The following is a 17,191-nucleotide window of genomic DNA, read 5'->3' on the forward strand; positions in this document are numbered from 1 at the left end:
AACCGTACATATATGATAGAATGAATGTCACCATCGTGTTCTACGCCCCAAATTACCCATAAAACATGTGTCACAGGCTGCGAATATCAGTTTTGATTTTCGGAGATATGTGCCTACCCGGTTGACCTGACCTTGACCCTGACCTATGCTTGACTGACCTCTACATGGAGCTGACACTCTTGTAGGCCTTATATGATGGATTGTGCACCGTTTTGACAGAGTTTATGACGAGAGGAGCCCATTGCGAAGTCCTGAAGTCCATGCTACTGAAAGCCCGATTTCAGGTGTTTGACCTGACCTTGACCTGACCTCTGACCTCAAAATTCAACTTTAAAGTACTCATCTGAAGCGTCTCGTCGCGTTCTTTCGTTTGCCGCCTCGTGCGTTTCGCTGCGCCTATTGGTTCTCGAGTTATCGGCTGGGGGCGTTTAACGCCCCCCCCCCCCCAGCAAACGGTGGGTGGCGAAATACCCCAGCAACTGCCGGGTTAAGAGTGTATTACTAACCAGGCGGATCTGGCGTAGACAGACACTGAGACCGGACGGGGACGTGTTATTATCACCGAAGTTGGCCGAGATTCAGATCACTGTCACTACCCGACGTCCGATTGTCTCTCGAACGGCACTCTCACAATCAGAAACTTCGCAGAACATCTGGAGATGACTTTCAGTTCTCAGCAAACAGAGAGATTCAGATTTCACCGTCTATATGCAGTGCCCCGCCGCGCCGCCGCGCCGTTAGGACGACTGGATGGTAGGCTGTGCCGCAACACTCGCCTGTTGTACGGCACAGTCTACCAGTCAGGCAGTGTTCGCCTCGGCCGACCGCGTCGGTGATGAGACGAGCGAAGGCCGAAGGACACAGTTTTATACCATAATCGCATACATTCCACTGTTTTGACGGATTTAAATAACGGCGAAAATTCGTTTGAATATTAAATATAACTGTGTAAGCCGCACTGGCGCACGTAATGAAAATAGCAATGATACAAACAACTAATGGAATATACTGGCCCCTCGGATTGGCAAGTTGGTTTTGTTTGTGTGTGTTGAGTCAATTCGAGCACATGTGCTCCAGGCGTCGATCGATGGTGTATTATGAGCCACCCACACGCTAATTGTTTGCTCGACCGGTCGCCCCAGGTCAAGGATTTGGCCGGAAATGAAGAACACCAACGGCGGTTATACCATTTGAGGTGGGCCTGGACGTCTGAAATACCCTCTAACTTGGGAAGATATTGTTTAGCCAGAAAATATATCTCCTGACGTGCGAAGATACCGTCTAGCCTGTGGGCACATACCGTCGACGTTGAGACAGCTGCGGGGATGCCGTTTGAACTACGGACGGCCGCCCAGCCGCATCATCCGCCGCCAATAAGGCGGCGGTGCCGACTTCCCCCTCGGCCCTCTGACTGCTGCGGTGACGGCCAATGTCGGTGGGGTGAGCCGGGTCGGCCGGCGGCCACAGCCCCTTTATCCGCGCCGGCCGAGCGCAGCCAAAGTTGTGTGCGCCGGAGATTGCGGCCCGCCGGAGCTGTTGGTGCGGTTAGGCGGCCCGCTCGGCCGGCACAGTGGCCTTTATGGGATGGTCGAGTGGCGTCGGACGGCCGTGCAGTCGTCGACTATGAGAGGAGGGCTCGGATGAGTCCGCTCGGGACGACACTACCGGCTGCGGCCCGCCGACCGACGACCCGCCCCCGCCCCCGCCCGCCGCCCGCCGCCCGCCGCCGCCGCCGCCCGAACTACCAGCATGTTTGCCTCGGCAGGCGGTAATTGGTTTATGGTACAGCCCGCGCCAGTCGATATGACTCCATTTGGTTGAAATACGGCGCCGCGAGGCTCAAAGTCAGTCGAGTTTAGGTGCTCGCTTGACTCAGTGTAGCTGAACGACGAACGCAGGATAAGTGTGAGTAATTAGATTATTGGAACTGTCTAATGTCGTCGCTATCGTATCTATATTCGTCGCTATTTTTTACAAGGACCACTTTGCCGCCACACGACAGCAATAATAGCCCTGTTCCTATGACATGTCGGATCATTTGTAGTACCTATAATATTCTGAACATGTCCTATATGGCGAGCTTATACCTAATGGCACCCAATTTAGGGTCATTGGTACGACCTTCGATTTTATAGCCCAGCTGTCGGCTAGTGAATATTGCAAGCTACTGGCGCAGTGTTAGGGAGCAATACCGATACACAGCGGGCCGCATACGTGCACAATGCAGCTCCATGCCGTCGTGATGATAAGGATTATGATGCACTGGATAGTGTTGAATTTACGTGCGCTATTGAGGCTGCCATGCTTTCTTTTATATTTGGTCGATGTCAGCAGTATCATACACCCCGGTTCTATGTTTCATTATTATTTTCTTTGCAGTGCGCTCACTTGGCCATCTGAATGACGCACACGCAAACGAACCCTCTAGAGCAATTGGTGGATTCCCTACTCACACAGTCAGGTGCTATTGTTTCATTTTGTGGGTATCCGTGGGCACTTCCCAGTCCCTCCCATAGCCGTGGGAGAGCACGGTCCCATATAGCCCATATAACTCATAGACCCCACGCTCCTGCCCATATGGCGTCATTCCACCACTAGTTCCCTCTCTCTCCGTGGCCAGTCTTACCTCCATTCGCCGACAATTCGCCTGAGAGCCGGGGTATTGTACGGACCATCGTGGACCGTGCATTGGCCACCATTCCCCGCAGGTCCGCCTAGGGAACTGAGCAGGAGCTCTCTGGCACCCGGAATACGATAAAACGGCGACAACGTCCCCGACTCTGGCCGAGCGCGTACAGGCAATTTTCCGGTGCCATAGCATAGGAAAGACCTTTTTGTTGAGCGTAGCGAGTCAATGTGGGTACTGTACTTGCACACTTTGCCGGCGAAGATCGGTAACACCGTATCGCCAAGGTTCGTTTGTTGCTTTTCTCTCTCTCTCTCTCTCTCTCTCTCTCTCTCTCTCTCTCTCTCTCTCTCTCTCTCTCTCTCTCTCTCTCTCTCTCTCTCTCTCTCTCTCTCTCTCTCTCTCTCTCTCTCTCTCTCTCTCCCCCCCCGCAGTGTCTATTGTAATAGAGCAATGATATCATGTACTTATGTACCCCTTCCCCTCTACCGGACACCTGTTCTGTAATAAAGTGATCTTTCCTCCCATCCCTGCGCCGTCAGCCACCCCACTCCACTCTAATAAAGCGATACCCTTCCAGCCAACGGACGTGCTGCGGTCTTTAATATAGTCCCCTAACTGTCTACCCCCCACCTCCCCCGCCGGCAGATGCCCCGCGTTGCGACACCGGCCAGAAGCAGATTTACGGGGCGGCCAAGTTCGAGGAAGTTCTGGTGCACTGTCGCGTGGAGGCCAGTCCGGGCGACGTCACCTTCCGCTGGTCCTTCAACAACACCGGAGAGGTCACCCACCTGCCCACCGAGCAGTTCACGTGAGTGGGCCGTGCACGCAACGTGCCGGGCAGGGGAAGGGTGGGTGGGGTGGTTGCGTGATGGGGTTGCACATTGTGCCTCCATACACGCGCCCTAACGAGTGAGGGTGGCACGTCACTCAAGTGGCAGCGATCAACCACGCTGCATGTGGGCCGTGGGGACATTGAAAAAATATGAGTAACCCCTTTCCTTTATAGGTTATTCAAGAAGGACAACGTGTAAGGGATGACATTTCAACCCTAGGCTCCCCGACTGTATTCGCGTGTTCCATCTGTGACCCGTGTTTTCATGTTTCCATGACAGCGTTGTTATTGCCCCCTGCCATTCGGCTACTTTACCTGATGCTTCCCGTTCCGGAATAGAGAAAACATAAATAAGTGTGTTTTCCTTGATCCTAAAAGACCAATGTTACGCCCGTTTCTCTAACGGCAGCGTTACCCCGTTTCCCCAGCAGCAGCGTTACCCCGTTCCCCCTGCAGCGTTTCCCATGTTCTCCTTGCCAGTGGCGTTACCCAATTCCCTTCGGCCGCAGCGTTACCCCTGCTCTCCTCCCAGCAGCGTTAGCCCTGTTTCCCCTCGGCCACAGCGTTACCTCGTTTCCCCGTTACCGGCAGTGTGAACGGTACTGAGAGTGTGGCGCGATACTCGGCCCGCTCGGAGCTCGACTACGGAACACTGCTCTGCTGGGCCAGAAACGCCATCGGCTGGCAGAAGACGCCGTGCGTTTTCCACATAGTGTCGGCAGGTGAGGCGCGCCATGGAATTTACCTCAGCTCAGAAGGCGGACAGGGTGACAGACGGCTGACTGCCTCTGTCAGGGGCCGGGGGTAGGGGAGGGTGTCTGTTGTGCAGGCTGTGCCGCTGGTTTTAAGCGGAACCACTGTGGTGCTCGCCGCTCGACCATATGCCAGGCTCGTTGCGAAATAGCGGATGTCGTCGACATGACTGTTTTCATTACTGTTTCATGCTATTAGCGAGATTTGGTTATTAAATCAGTCTTTTCTGAGAAGCCTGGGAGCGCGGCAGCTGAGCCAGCGGCGGAGGAGAGCGGCGGGGAGCGGCGGCCGCCGACGGCCGAGCCGCTCCCTGACAAACGAGCCCACGGCGCCTGATTTACGCACCAGCTGCAGAATGGGCCTCCCAGTCATATTTCGCCGCCGGGAATTGGCAATATGATGGCCCAAACCATGATTTAACTGTCATGTGCGGGGATGTTAGTAGCCGGCGGTTACAATGAGCTCACTTTGATTGCAGGAACGCTGCTCAAACACGCTCCAATTAGGAAAGTTGGCTACAAAACCACCGCCATTTAACTAATATGGTTGACGATAAGTGTACGGTTAGGATTCAGGTCCGAATCGATTTTTAGGGAAGGGGCAGTGAACTGGTGTGGAAGGTGATGTGCACGACTAAAAAAAAAAAAAATGGCAGGGAAACATACTTTAACATACATTAGTGAAAGAAACCCACAACTGGCATTCATGGTATAACAACTCTGCGCTGTCACGCTTGTAAACAGGTTTCTACCATTTGGAACTGTCGCTCTGACGACGGTTGTCTACATGCTGTTCTGCAACTAACATGTGCGACTTACTGTGTGATATGTGCAAGTGCATCACACTGCAGTGCTCAAGTGATCAATAATTCGACGACCGTTTCCGACGGTTGGCTGGAGGTGGATACCGTCCCATCGCCCAGCCGCGCTAATGTCCGTTAGTTAGCGCCCGAAAAGAAAAACAGGATGGGGTCGATGCGAGGTCAAGGAGAGGTCGAAGGCTGCTAATCTTTAGCGCGGCCCGTTATCGTCCCCCAGGCGGCAGTCGAGGCACAAGAATCGGGCCGCTCAGTGACTGATTAAACGCATCCATCATTCAAGAGCGCGCCGAGACGCATACCAATTAGGTGGGCTGCAGGTATTGGATGGGCCGGTGCCGTCCTCTCGGCCGCCGCAGATCCATACACGGCGCGTCAGCTCGTTAGATGTGACTGCTAGTGACGTCACTGGAGGAACTGAAACATCCGCGGAGAACAGAGCTCTGCAAAACAAAGGCGGCTGGATGATGAGGCTGTGGTGTTAGACGCGATAGCTCTTCAAGCGATAAAATATCAGCATCAACCTTATAACGAATGACACCGTTTCAGACTCGATTGTAAGTCCCGTTTCTATTCTTCGGTTTAATCCCAAGCTGCTGATTCGATTCTGATTAAATGCTCGTTTGCGACTGCCCTTTATTCAAAACATATTTCAGGAGAAAATGTCTAGCGAATCAAGCAAAATAAAGAATAATCGCTAGTGAGTTGAGTTCAACTACAAAGCTGATTCCTTAATCCCGAGCAAAATGAAAAGGCAGTCTCAAGGCAACAGGAGGCAACAGGAGTCGGAGTCACCGAAAATTCATTGACTCCGCAGACCGGCCAGGGCTGTGGAGCCGGAGTCGGTCGAAGTCGACAGTTCTGCCCGGAGTCGGAGTCTGTGTCGATCTTTGGAGTTCGGAGTTGGAGTCGGAGTCACCAAAATCCATCGACTCTGCAGTCTGCAGCCCTGTTTCGGCATAAATGTTTGTCAACAAACATGCTGCTCTCTAATAGAAATGGTAATTCATAAAATTTACATCTCATTGATTCTGCTTTATAGAAACATAACCGATGCCGAGATAGGTTCAATTTTCAACCAAAAGCGCAAAATCGCTTCCATAAACCATTGAGCGTTGCAGGAGTGGCCTTGGGTGCACTCTGACCCGACACAACTTCACCTGTAGGTAACAACTGGTGACCGGAGCCGACTGTTGATGACTTGACCCGACAGTTGTCGACCTGACCCGACTATCGGTGACCTGACCTGGTGTCCGCCAGGCGTCCCGGAGCCGCCGACCAACTGCAGCTCTCACAACAGCAGCTCGGGCTCGCTGACGGTCCAGTGTCTGGCCGGGAACGACGGCGGCCTGCCGCAGCTGTTTGTGCTGCAAGTGCGCGGTCCCGGCGGCCAGCTGCACTACAACACCACCGCGCAGCAGATGCCGCGCTTCTCCGTGCGCGGCCTGCAGCCCAACACCTTCTACCAGGTGAGACCCCGCTCCTGCAGCCCAATAGATTCTACCAAGTGAGACCCCAATCCTACAGCCAACACAAACTACCAGGTGAGACCTCGCTCCTGCAGCCCAATACCTACCTTCTAACTATCAGTTGAGACCCCAGTGCTACAGCCCAACACATTTTACCAGGTGAGACCCTAGTCCTGGAGCCCAGAACCTTCTACAATCTTCACACTGCACAACAACGGCCCAAGGTGGGACCGCGGTCGGCGTCACCATTATTTGTGAGTCAGCCAGAGGTAGCTGGTCCCTGGCCGCTCGAGTCGGTGGCCATACAGAACTAGGACCTGGTGTAGGCCAGACACTGGACATATAGACCAGACACCATGGTTACTAGGCCACCAGGACCTACTGTCTATAATGCTGTGTATGTAATAAGGCTGTCGAGCGTATGAGTGTTCCCAGCTGGTTAGAGGGATAAGTTTATGGTTGACATGTATAAAGGCCCGGAATTATTTATTGCTGCGCTGGGTCTGGGTCACTGGTTCGCCTCAAACTGTAGTTCCAGTGTCAAGAAGGTCGCAGCTCGGTTGGCAACTCGGGTTGGCCGGTGTGAGCTGAGCTGGGGGTCGTAGGGCGTGGTCCGAGCACGGCCAAAAATCCACGGAGCTGTGGATTGGATTTCTGGGGACGGCTGTGGATTCTTGGGAATTGACGAGGGCATATTCTGGCACCTGTGGACGATGGAGGACAGATGTGCTCTCAACCTGCTGTGCACAGCGACGACTTTTAGCTGAACAGTGAAAATATATCGCTGCACGGACCTCAGAGTTACAGCCAGTGGTTGGTCATGACGCCGTACAGAACAACTTGTAGTCCGTGCAGTGGCTAACTACGCCTTCCTGTTCAGAGAGGCAGCCTGCAGGAGTGACCATCCATGACCCATTTTAGGTAGAGTAACAGGCATCAGCCACATCTTCCTGCGTGTAGAGACAGAGAGAAGACAGGCAGTGACCGCTCAGCGTCCATGCCCCTCTACATATACATAGGTGCAGAGTAACAGGCAGTGGCCATGACCGACCCTCGCGGTGACGTCAATGAGCTGTGACCGATGGCATGAGCGAGCGGACGCCACGATAGTCTATTTCGGGAGCGGAACAATCAATTGTGGGCCATCGGATCGTGTGAGGGACGTGCCGCCAGGGACGGGCCTGGGACTAGCTGGCATGGGTCGTTATGGGCCGGGACTCAACGATAGGTGTTGGGATTATGGGCAGGACTCGCTGGTATAAGCCGGGACTTGATGGTATTGATAGGTTCGGACTCGCCGATGTGTGTTTCGACTCGCTGGTATGTGTTGGGTGTCTGGGGCTAGCTTCTGTGAATCTGAGACTCTGAGACTCACTGGCGAATGGTTTCAGACTCGCCTGTTTGGGTTAGGATTCACTGATATGGGTCGGACTCGCTGCAGGAATGGATCAGGACTCGCCTGTATGGATGGGGATTCGCTGTTACGGGCCGGTACTCGGGTGTTGGGGCCGTGCTGACCTCGGGACCCGGCCCGCCGGGCTGCTGTACCCGCTCCTTTCCACGGGTCCGGGTAGCCGACCGCCGCCGTCTGCGCCACAGGCCGCTAGGTCCGCTGGGAAAGCCAGAGTCTGATGTTACATTTACTAACCAGACACTCCCCAAAGGTCAGAAGCCTTTATGCTGCATTAGCATACTGGTCTTGACATTTACGAACGTTTTAGCGCAACGGACAACCATCTTGTCCATTTACCTGTCTAAAATGGCGAAGTCATAAATCTGCTTCACTGTTTAGGATCAACGTATTGCTCTCCTTTTTGCTCTGGTTAGTATGACGAAGATGGGGTGGATTAGGATATGACGACGTTAAGGAGCTGTATTTATCAGGTCAACGCCGTTAACATGTGATTTGGTCCGTTTACAGATATTGATATACGCGAGGAACGCCAAGGGCCGGAGTAAGCCCCTGGTGATGGAGACCGAGACTCTGCGGGACGCCGCAGAGAGGAGGACCGAAAAGATCATCGACGGATCGCTCAAAGGTGAGGGCGAAAAGATCATCGCTAGATCACTCAAAGGTGAGAACAAAATCATCAACGGATCGCTCAAAGGTAGAAAAAGTAATCAACGGATCGCTCAATGGCGAGAGCTCAGTCCGTTCTGCCGCACTCGGGAGTTCGTCGCCCAAAAGTGGGGGCTCACTCCGTTTGTGGCACATTTTATGGGAAGGTGTCCTGACCTGCAGGTCTTCATATTGCCAGCTTGAGATGAATGCGATCAAAAGTGATTTTTGAGCCAAAATCTAAGCATACGAGTACATGCGTTTTAGTGAGTATGTGAAAATGCGAATTCGTGGAGCCACTATGCAGTGGTTTCATGTGGAATTTCAATTGACGAGCGAGCTCATAAAGTGTGGCAAATTCACGGAATCGCCGTCAGATGCTGGGGATTCGGTAGGGGTTCTTTGAGCCTCCAGATCCTTTGATGCATGATGAGTCACAACAGTTCCCGGAAATTCATAAGATGCGTTTTAAGATCTCCTGGAGTGGTAAGCTTCAACTCATGCTGAGTTAATACTTAATGACTAATGTACGTAATGCAAAAGGCATATCGGTCTCATTCTAGCTGGCGGAAAAAAACAGTCAGGTAAAAACAGTCAGGTTTTAGCAATATTAGCCAGATATTCCAGTCAAACAACCCTTGCTATTCCACATTTGCGATATTTTGGCATATCGTCTCTTATCAGAATAATCGATGTCATCTTCCATGTCTTTGCTAGATATCACACACATTAACAACACATGCGGGTCATTGCCAAAGACGTAATGGAGCCATATGTTGTGTTTGGCCTCATTTTTTATATTCGGCAGTGGTGGGTAGGATAGCCGGCATTTATACGACTTCGCCAGTGTGGTGTGGCTTCTGGGCGGACCTGGAGGGAGGGGGGGGGGCGTGGTGACCCAGTGCTGAGTCTGAGCTCTCCGGGGCGGACTGCAGTCTGCGAGGGGACGGACTCCGCTGTCTGGTCAGATTGCAATAAGGGGACGGACGGACAATGATAAAGCTTTGCAGCTTTGTGACTTTGTACACTAATAACGAATCATAGGATAATTCATAATTGGGTCATCTGCCAAGCGTAAGGGTCAGGGTAGGCTATTTAAATTATATTTCCTCGTTTCATATGATTGGGTAATTAGCACCTCTGAAGTCTGAATCAATAAGTGCCTTCCTTCGAAATAATCCGTCGATCGAAGACCGAATCTTTGTGACTTAGATGTACCTAATCAAGTTGGGCTTTCTCCAGGAATTTATGTTGTTGATAAATGAACAAGTTAGCAGGAATCAATGCTATCGTGTAGGAACAGCATTATGCAGGCAATTGTTATTAACGATTGCTGACGATATCCCGCGGAAGGGAAGTAAAAAGTCTTTATAGTTTGACTGTTCGACGTTCGTGATAGGTATGTACCAGAGACCAGCCCTGCTCGGTCCATTTCAACACAGGCTCCTTCCTTCGAGCTAAGATTCCGGGTCACCTCCCCTGGGGCGGTCCGACCCCCGCGCCGGAGCTAATGCGACCCAAGTGAGCTGGGTCAGAACAGCCCAACCGCGACCGACCTCGCGTCCAGCCGAGTCCAATTAGCAGAATCTCCAGTCGGCAGCCGTATGCAGTTAGCGGCGGCCATTAAATATTCACCTTATCTCTCCAGATGGCCTGTTCCAGCCCGTTCGGAAGATTTCGCTGTCTCCAGGTAGATATTCAAACCTGCTAGAGAAGCCTCGTGGAGCGAAACAGGGTTGGGATTTCACTCATGTGAAGATGTCGTACCATGGGCAAATGAAGCTGCAGAATAGACAGAACACTGGTGTTCTAACGCCAAATTACACCAAACCTTGACCCCTGAACTAAATAAATATAATTTTCAAGTGAAAACATTTCCCGATCTTTTTTTGCAGAGAAATCTAGAGCCCCACTTGTGCCGTGATCGGTGTGATTTACTCCAAAATGTAATGTCGCTATTTGCAGAGTCGTTTGACGGCATGCTGACGGTGACGCCGGTGCTGATGGTGCTGATCGTGGCTGTCGGAGGCCTGCTGATAATCATCATCATCGTGGTGGTCCTTCTGCGCATGCGCGGACGGCCGACGTCGCGTCGTCGCGGCACGCCACCGCTCACAGGACTGCAGATGAAGGAGATTGGTCACCAGGCGGAGGGGGACAGCAAGAACCCCGACCTCATACAGACACACGGTGAGAGCTCACACAGATACACGGTGAGACCATAGAGACACACGGTGAGAGCTCATATACAGAGGGAGGGGGACAGTAAGAACTCCGACCTCATACAGACACACAGTAAGAAGTAAGAACTCATACAGACGCACGGTGAGACGGATATCTCATATACAGACACACTGAGAGAACTCATACAGACCTCTCACCTCATACAGTCACACTAAGAGAACTCATACAGACCTCATACAGACACACTGAGAGAACTCATACAGACCTCATACAGTCACACGGTGAGACCTCGTGTAGACGTTATACAGACACACAGTAAGAACTCGTGTAGATACACGGTTTGACGGATACCTCATAAGCAGACACAATGTGAGAGCTTACATACAGACACATGTTGAGATCTCATGACGGCAGGCACCCCGTCCTTTTGTATGTGCAACACTCCCACCGGGACGGCGTGGTAGCTGGTTTTTACATCTTGCTCGTAAATTGACAATATCTCGCTAGTTGCACGTCGTTCGTAATCGACACTGTCGTAATTCGTTGCGTGCACATAATGCATTCAAATGTAGTTAACATGAGCTAGGTTGCTCATGTTATCAATAATACATGTTATTAGGCCTACAGGTAAAACGATGTCATTTTGTTGCATGATATCGGTATGTGTGTGCACTGCGTCGTGTTCGTGAAACTGCAGAAATTCGCGTGTATACCGCTAATATGACAATCCGTGTCCTTATAAAGAAGACCGGTATATTTATCCTGTCGTCATTTTGTCGAAATTATTAATCAGGCGGATTTGGGCTGGCTCTCCCAAAATAACAACCAATTAGTTGGCGGCAGGGTTGGACCAATTAAATAACTTTTCCATTCTGTCTGAAAGGGCCTGCCATTACTGGTAGCGATTGTAATCTGCTCCTAATGGGCCCTTCGCTGCGTGGGCGGCTGAAAACACGAACATAAATGATATTAGCCGGCAAATTAGCTGCATTCTTGGCGACGTCCTGCTACTGAAGGGTGTGTGTCAATGTTCAGTGCGTTCGTCAAATCCGCGTGAATCTGCACGGCACCACGCGTACACGTGAATCAGCGAGATGATTCAAATGTAAAACGATCGTGAATGCAGGCGCCAGTTTCATACTTTGGGTGTGGTGCCTCATATGAGGTAACCGCAAATCGGACAGCCAGGGCAGCCAGTTGGTTGAAACGTTCCGAACGTTGCGCTCACATCCCTCGTGGTGATGACACGCGGCACGTGGCTTTCGGGATGCACACTTATCCTTCATCCGCCGATAGCCGCCAATGATTCTTGCCTAGGTCGCTAGCCTGAACCGACCTGGTATAGGCGTTGCAGGTCATCATTCTCTGTTCTATGTTCATGTCATCATCATCAACCGTGGCTCTATGCTTGCGTTGGTCATCAGGGAGTCATTACGTCCAAAAATACATGCATATTTAAGCTAATGCGTCATTCAGAATTGTGTGTCGATTTCGTTTGTCCTGTCCCGGACGGAATTAGACCACTGATGCCGTTTTTCGGCAGGCGAGCACGGCTTCCCGATGATCGAGGCCACGTGCAGTGCGGAGGGCGGCCCGGAGAGGTGCGGTTCCGGGCGCGCGCCGTCGCACCGCGGCCGCTCCGGCTCCGGGCCGGACCCAGGGCGGCCCGGAGACATCAGCTACATCCCGGCGGCGGCCTACGTGGGCAGCGTGAGCAGCTCCACACTGCCGCGCTCCTCACACTGTCCGCAGCATCCGTACGGCGTAAGTACACCTCTTACAGCATCCGTACGGCGTAAGTACAGCACCCATACTATTGGTGCCGATCGGAATTTCTTTTCTTGGAATTCCAATTTTTGTCCAATTCCAATTTGGAATTTGGACGGAATTCTTAACATTTTTTGGAAATTAATCGGAACACAAGGCCTTTAAAATTTAAAATTTTAAAACGGAGGCCTTTAAAACGCTTTTAAACACTTTTAAAATTTACGCAAAAAATGCAAAAATCGTTAAAAATTGGGATAGCCCCCGCTTTGGACAAAATTGGAAATTTACTTGGCAATTTCTTGGAATTGGATCGGAATTGGAATTGAAATTTCATGAAATTGGCACCACTAACCCGTACAGTGTGAGTAACAGCAACTCTCCTCTGATCCATCTGAGCTGTCCTCAGGACGCATAATTGGTTCTCCCCCGGACCTCAAACCGCTGATCCAGGCTGATGGTCACCATCATACGACATGAGTAGTTCCTCATGAGCACTGAGCAGGCACCTTTCGTTTGCAGAACTGAAATGATCTCATTATACCGAAAGTGTGTAACCCATGCCCTCCTCCCATAAAAGGCAGCGGCCCTCCAGCATAAATATAATCACCTTTCGCAGTATTTACAAGCCTTGCACCCAACAGCCACTCTCCTCAGCACCACTTGCTTAGATAGAAGTTTATCGGCACCAAAAACATGCCATGACTGTTCACGAGCAATTAATTATCTATCATGAGACTAGTGTCTAGTTGCAACCATCTACCAATGATTGAGATGGGCTGTTGCAGTATGATGCTGGAAAATCAAAAGATTTACATTTTTGCCTGTTGCCCTTGGGGAACACCAAACGCATCATGATAGTTTCAGCAGCATTGGGGCACAGCAGCACTGGCATTTAGCAGGTGGCACATTGGTAGCACAGGCGCTATTTGGTGTGCATCGGTAATGCTGATTGCTGAATAATGAGCGGATATTGTGCCCGATAACTGGCCGCGAGGGCCGGGGCTGTTGATCACGCACGGCGGTTTAATGTTGGTTCGGCTAGCCCTCCGGTGGATGTTGGGTAGCAGTCCCTCGGATCTCGGATAGTAATGTCTCTGATGTTAGTCATAATTCGGCTGGTACTGTCTGTGGAGTCAGTCGTAATTTGTCTGCGGTTTGGGTCTGTGATCTCCGTCAGAGCTCGACTGGAGGGTTAGGGTCTGTCTGTGATGTGCCTGAAAGCTCAGCTACTGTTGGATTAGGGACTACGACGTACCTCATAGCTTCATGGTGACACTGACGTCGCATTCTGCCGCTGGCGGTGGCGACTGACATCCTTTGGAACTCGACTACCGAAACAGGCAGCAGCAACCCAGACAGCAGTCACACAGACAGCACCAGCTCGCCTGTCGGCCCCGACAGACGCCCAGCAACTCCACCGGACTCTGATTTATAAGGCGGATCTCGGGCAATTTCAGCCGTCCCATATTGCGCCGTGGTGTTGCACTGCGACCACTTGCTTAAATCTCCCGAAAGGCAAGTGGTGCGAGAATGATGAAGCCTTTGGCACTTGCGATACGGAAGGTTGTTTGGTGACGCACTTTTGCTACGGCCGGGCACGGATGCGCTGTCAGTCCTAGCGTGCATCAATCAATAATATGGGTGAATGCGCCTGCGCTCTCTCTCTCTCTCTCTCTCTCTCTCTCTCTCTCTCTCTCTCTCTCTCTCTCTCTCTCTCTCTCTCTCTCTCTCCCTCTGTCTCTGTCTCTGTCTCTGTCTCTGTCTCTCTCTGTCTGTCTGTCTCTCTCTCTCTCTCTCTCTCTCTCTCTCTCTCTCTCTCTCTCTCTCTCTCTCTCTCTCTCTCTCTCTCTCTCTCTCTCTCTCTCTCTCTCTCTCTCTCTCTCTCTCCCTCTCCCTTTCTCTCTCTCTCTCTCTCTCTTCCTCTCTCTTTCTCTCTCTCTCTCTCTCTCTCTCTCTCTCTCTCTCTCTCTCTCTCTCTCTCTCTCTCTCTCTTCATCCGTTGACATCGTCAGTCGTCAGCCCGTCTTTCCAGACATGCGGTGACCTTTGCAAGGTCTCCCATTGACCCCCCCCCCCCCCCCGAGGACCGGGTATCGATCCGCCCCCCCCCCCTCCCAGTGCCTGTGGGCGTGTTTGTCACAGACGTAACGTGATGCTACAGTAACGAGCCGGCCGCCTCCTCGCTTCCGCTCTGGCGCCGCCCCCGACCGGGTCCCGCCGGGAGAGGCTCGGTGCGACCACAGACCCCTGGCGAGGCACAGCATGACAACAACTCGCGCAGCTATACATACCTACTCTGGCAGGGCTCTGCGTGACTTCAACCAGCGCGACTCCGGGCATCGCGTCTTACTCAGTCTGACTCCATCCCTTCCGCCTAGGACCCGGAGAACGATTCGACTCGTTCCTTTTCCGTAACGAAGCGCGGATCGCTCGCCCATCCTCTTCTCGGATCGCGTCTATCCTTCCAGAAGCTCATCTGTCCTTCCAGGAGCGCAATGTCCTTCCCCAGCTGCGCAGCGGCGCTCGGAGACGGGCGTAAAGGCGCTGTTAGCTGGACGTGTTCGCGACAGGATTTCGGAGCTTCCTTTGTCCCTGCGCCGCTGTTTTTCTCTGTTGAGCTGCTCTCCGAGTGAGGCTAATCACCTTCCCAGTTTCTGTGACGAGGTAAAATGCGCTTTAGTGGTGGGCGAAATGAGATATGCTTTATCATTTCATTCAAACTATGCGCAGTCACGTATCAGTGCCAGATTTACGCTCTAATAGGAATATTCAAAAGCAGAAACCTAGTCATGTTTGAGGAAGAGAAGATTATGGGAATTCGTGACAAATGCTTTGAAAATCTCCCCGTAACTTGTATGAAAGACATACTGGCGATGGAGATTTAGAATGCATGCATTTCCATATTAATTTCGTTACAATGTGTTATGTGTCAAACGACAGCAATATGTTCATTGTTTGTGTTGTCATTTAATTTTAATGGCGCTGTCTTCTAGTTGGTTGCACGTAATGTCTCGCATTATGTACGGCTCTCGCGAGATTAAGCGGTAGGTTTTGCACTTTTACATTTCCGGTTATATCTCAGAAACTAATCGATCTACGATGAAGCCATTTTGCACGATCATGGCCGGCTTGTGGACCAACAAGTCGATCGCATCTTCAACACGTAAAAGCTTAAGGCAACGAAGATATAGCCTGAAGTACACTAAATTTTATAGGTGCAAAACCTACCGCTAAAACCCGCGAGATCTGTAGGGGAGAGTGGGGCAAAGCGGCCACCCGGGGCAAAGCGGCCACCCATCGTTTTAGCCCTTCATAGCTGGCGTCAGTTCCAATTTATGGTTTCCAATTATACTTCTTTTCACGGTCGTTCGAATGAGCCAGACCGGGGTTTCAGGCCCATCACCATTGTTCTGTGAAACACGGAAAAGCATTTCTTGCCAGGTTACCAACTATGTTTACAATTTTTAAATGTTATGTTATTCCATAACCGTTTGGAATTTTTATAAGCGTTCTTGTGCATGCATTGCATGGTTATCGTACATGTATTCTACCAATTTTAATGTTTTTTACCCCACTAATAGCTAAGCTGGAATATTTTTGTCTCTGACGGTATGCGCGGGGCAAAGTGGCCGGGGCAAAGTGGCCACCCCCCAATTGGCTATAAGTTGCTTCCATCTGGATAAAAAACATTATTTATATTCAAGTGTTTCGTCATGCATTCATCTTGGCCACTTTTCATTTGCATGAGTTACTAAATAATGCAATTAAATGTTTATTTTCATGAAAATCCTTTCTTTGTTTATCTACAGGTGGAAGATGATAAAGTAAACATCCATCCTCGCTTAACTTTGTCATCATCAAATACCCTAATCGTACACGAGGCAACTATTTTGTTTCTCATATCGGGACTTGAGAAGAAGCCGGTGGCCGCTTTGCCCCAGGGTATGGGGCAAAGTGGCCAATATGCATAGGTTTAAAGTTTTGTCAATATCTTTCATATGTGAACACCTTTGGAAATAAAACGCAGTTGAAATAAAAGGCAACTTAATAGGGATCACATTGGTATAGAAAGAATCTTTCCAAGTTTAAAAATCAAGCGTTGGCATCGTGAGAAGCGTTAGGGTGGCCGCTTTGCCCCACTCTCCCCTACATATCGTGGGGCGGCTGCGACAAGATGGGTGGGCGTTCTAAGAGGTCTACGTGGAAACGTTTTGTAGCCTCGGCATTGGCCGCGTATTTAACAAAGCGCGCGGGAGCACTGCTCCTTCGCACAGCGTCCCGTGCTAATTGTGGTAATGGAGGGTGTCTGCACTGCAGCGCTTCCTGTGCTGGGTTGCGGAGCGTTCTGTAGCCCCGGTGTGGCGCCGTCTGTGTTACAGAGTGATGATGACGCGGACCTGTGGCCGGCCGTGGCCACACGAAGGCCGCTGCTCGGCGGTACCCCGTACCCGCCCGTCCCCGTAAGACAGGCTCGTCCGTCTGTGTGTTTTTCACCAGCCGCGCGTCTGCACGCATCTGCTACCGCACTGTAAAATTGAGAGCACTTCACCGAACTAACCCTATTGATTGCGTCACTGGGCACCAAATCAGTATTGCTTGGTCACGGTTCACGCTATTGCACATGTGATATTGCATTATTTTGATAAAATAATTTTGCACACCACAAACACTCCTTTGTTGC

The 17,191-nt window shown here is 51.3% G+C and overlaps 1 protein-coding gene across 1 annotated transcript in view; it reads left to right on the plus strand.

Moving 5' to 3' along the window:
* Positions 1-17,191, plus strand: part of LOC122381291 (nephrin-like) — a 94,900-nt gene that overhangs the window by 72,676 nt on the left and 5,033 nt on the right. Inside the window, exons 10-16 of the mRNA XM_043365293.1 lie at positions 3,275-3,437; positions 4,053-4,183; positions 6,292-6,500; positions 8,422-8,539; positions 10,525-10,749; positions 12,287-12,507; positions 16,890-16,970. Coding sequence (XP_043221228.1) covers positions 3,275-3,437; positions 4,053-4,183; positions 6,292-6,500; positions 8,422-8,539; positions 10,525-10,749; positions 12,287-12,507; positions 16,890-16,970 — 1,148 coding nt within the window. The remainder of the gene's footprint in view (positions 1-3,274; positions 3,438-4,052; positions 4,184-6,291; positions 6,501-8,421; positions 8,540-10,524; positions 10,750-12,286; positions 12,508-16,889; positions 16,971-17,191) is intronic.

This window comes from Amphibalanus amphitrite, unplaced genomic scaffold (genome assembly GCF_019059575.1).
Source record: "Amphibalanus amphitrite isolate SeventyFive unplaced genomic scaffold, NRLGWU_Aamphi_draft 000117F_arrow, whole genome shotgun sequence".
In the NCBI taxonomy this organism is placed as follows: domain Eukaryota; kingdom Metazoa; phylum Arthropoda; class Thecostraca; order Balanomorpha; family Balanidae; genus Amphibalanus; species Amphibalanus amphitrite.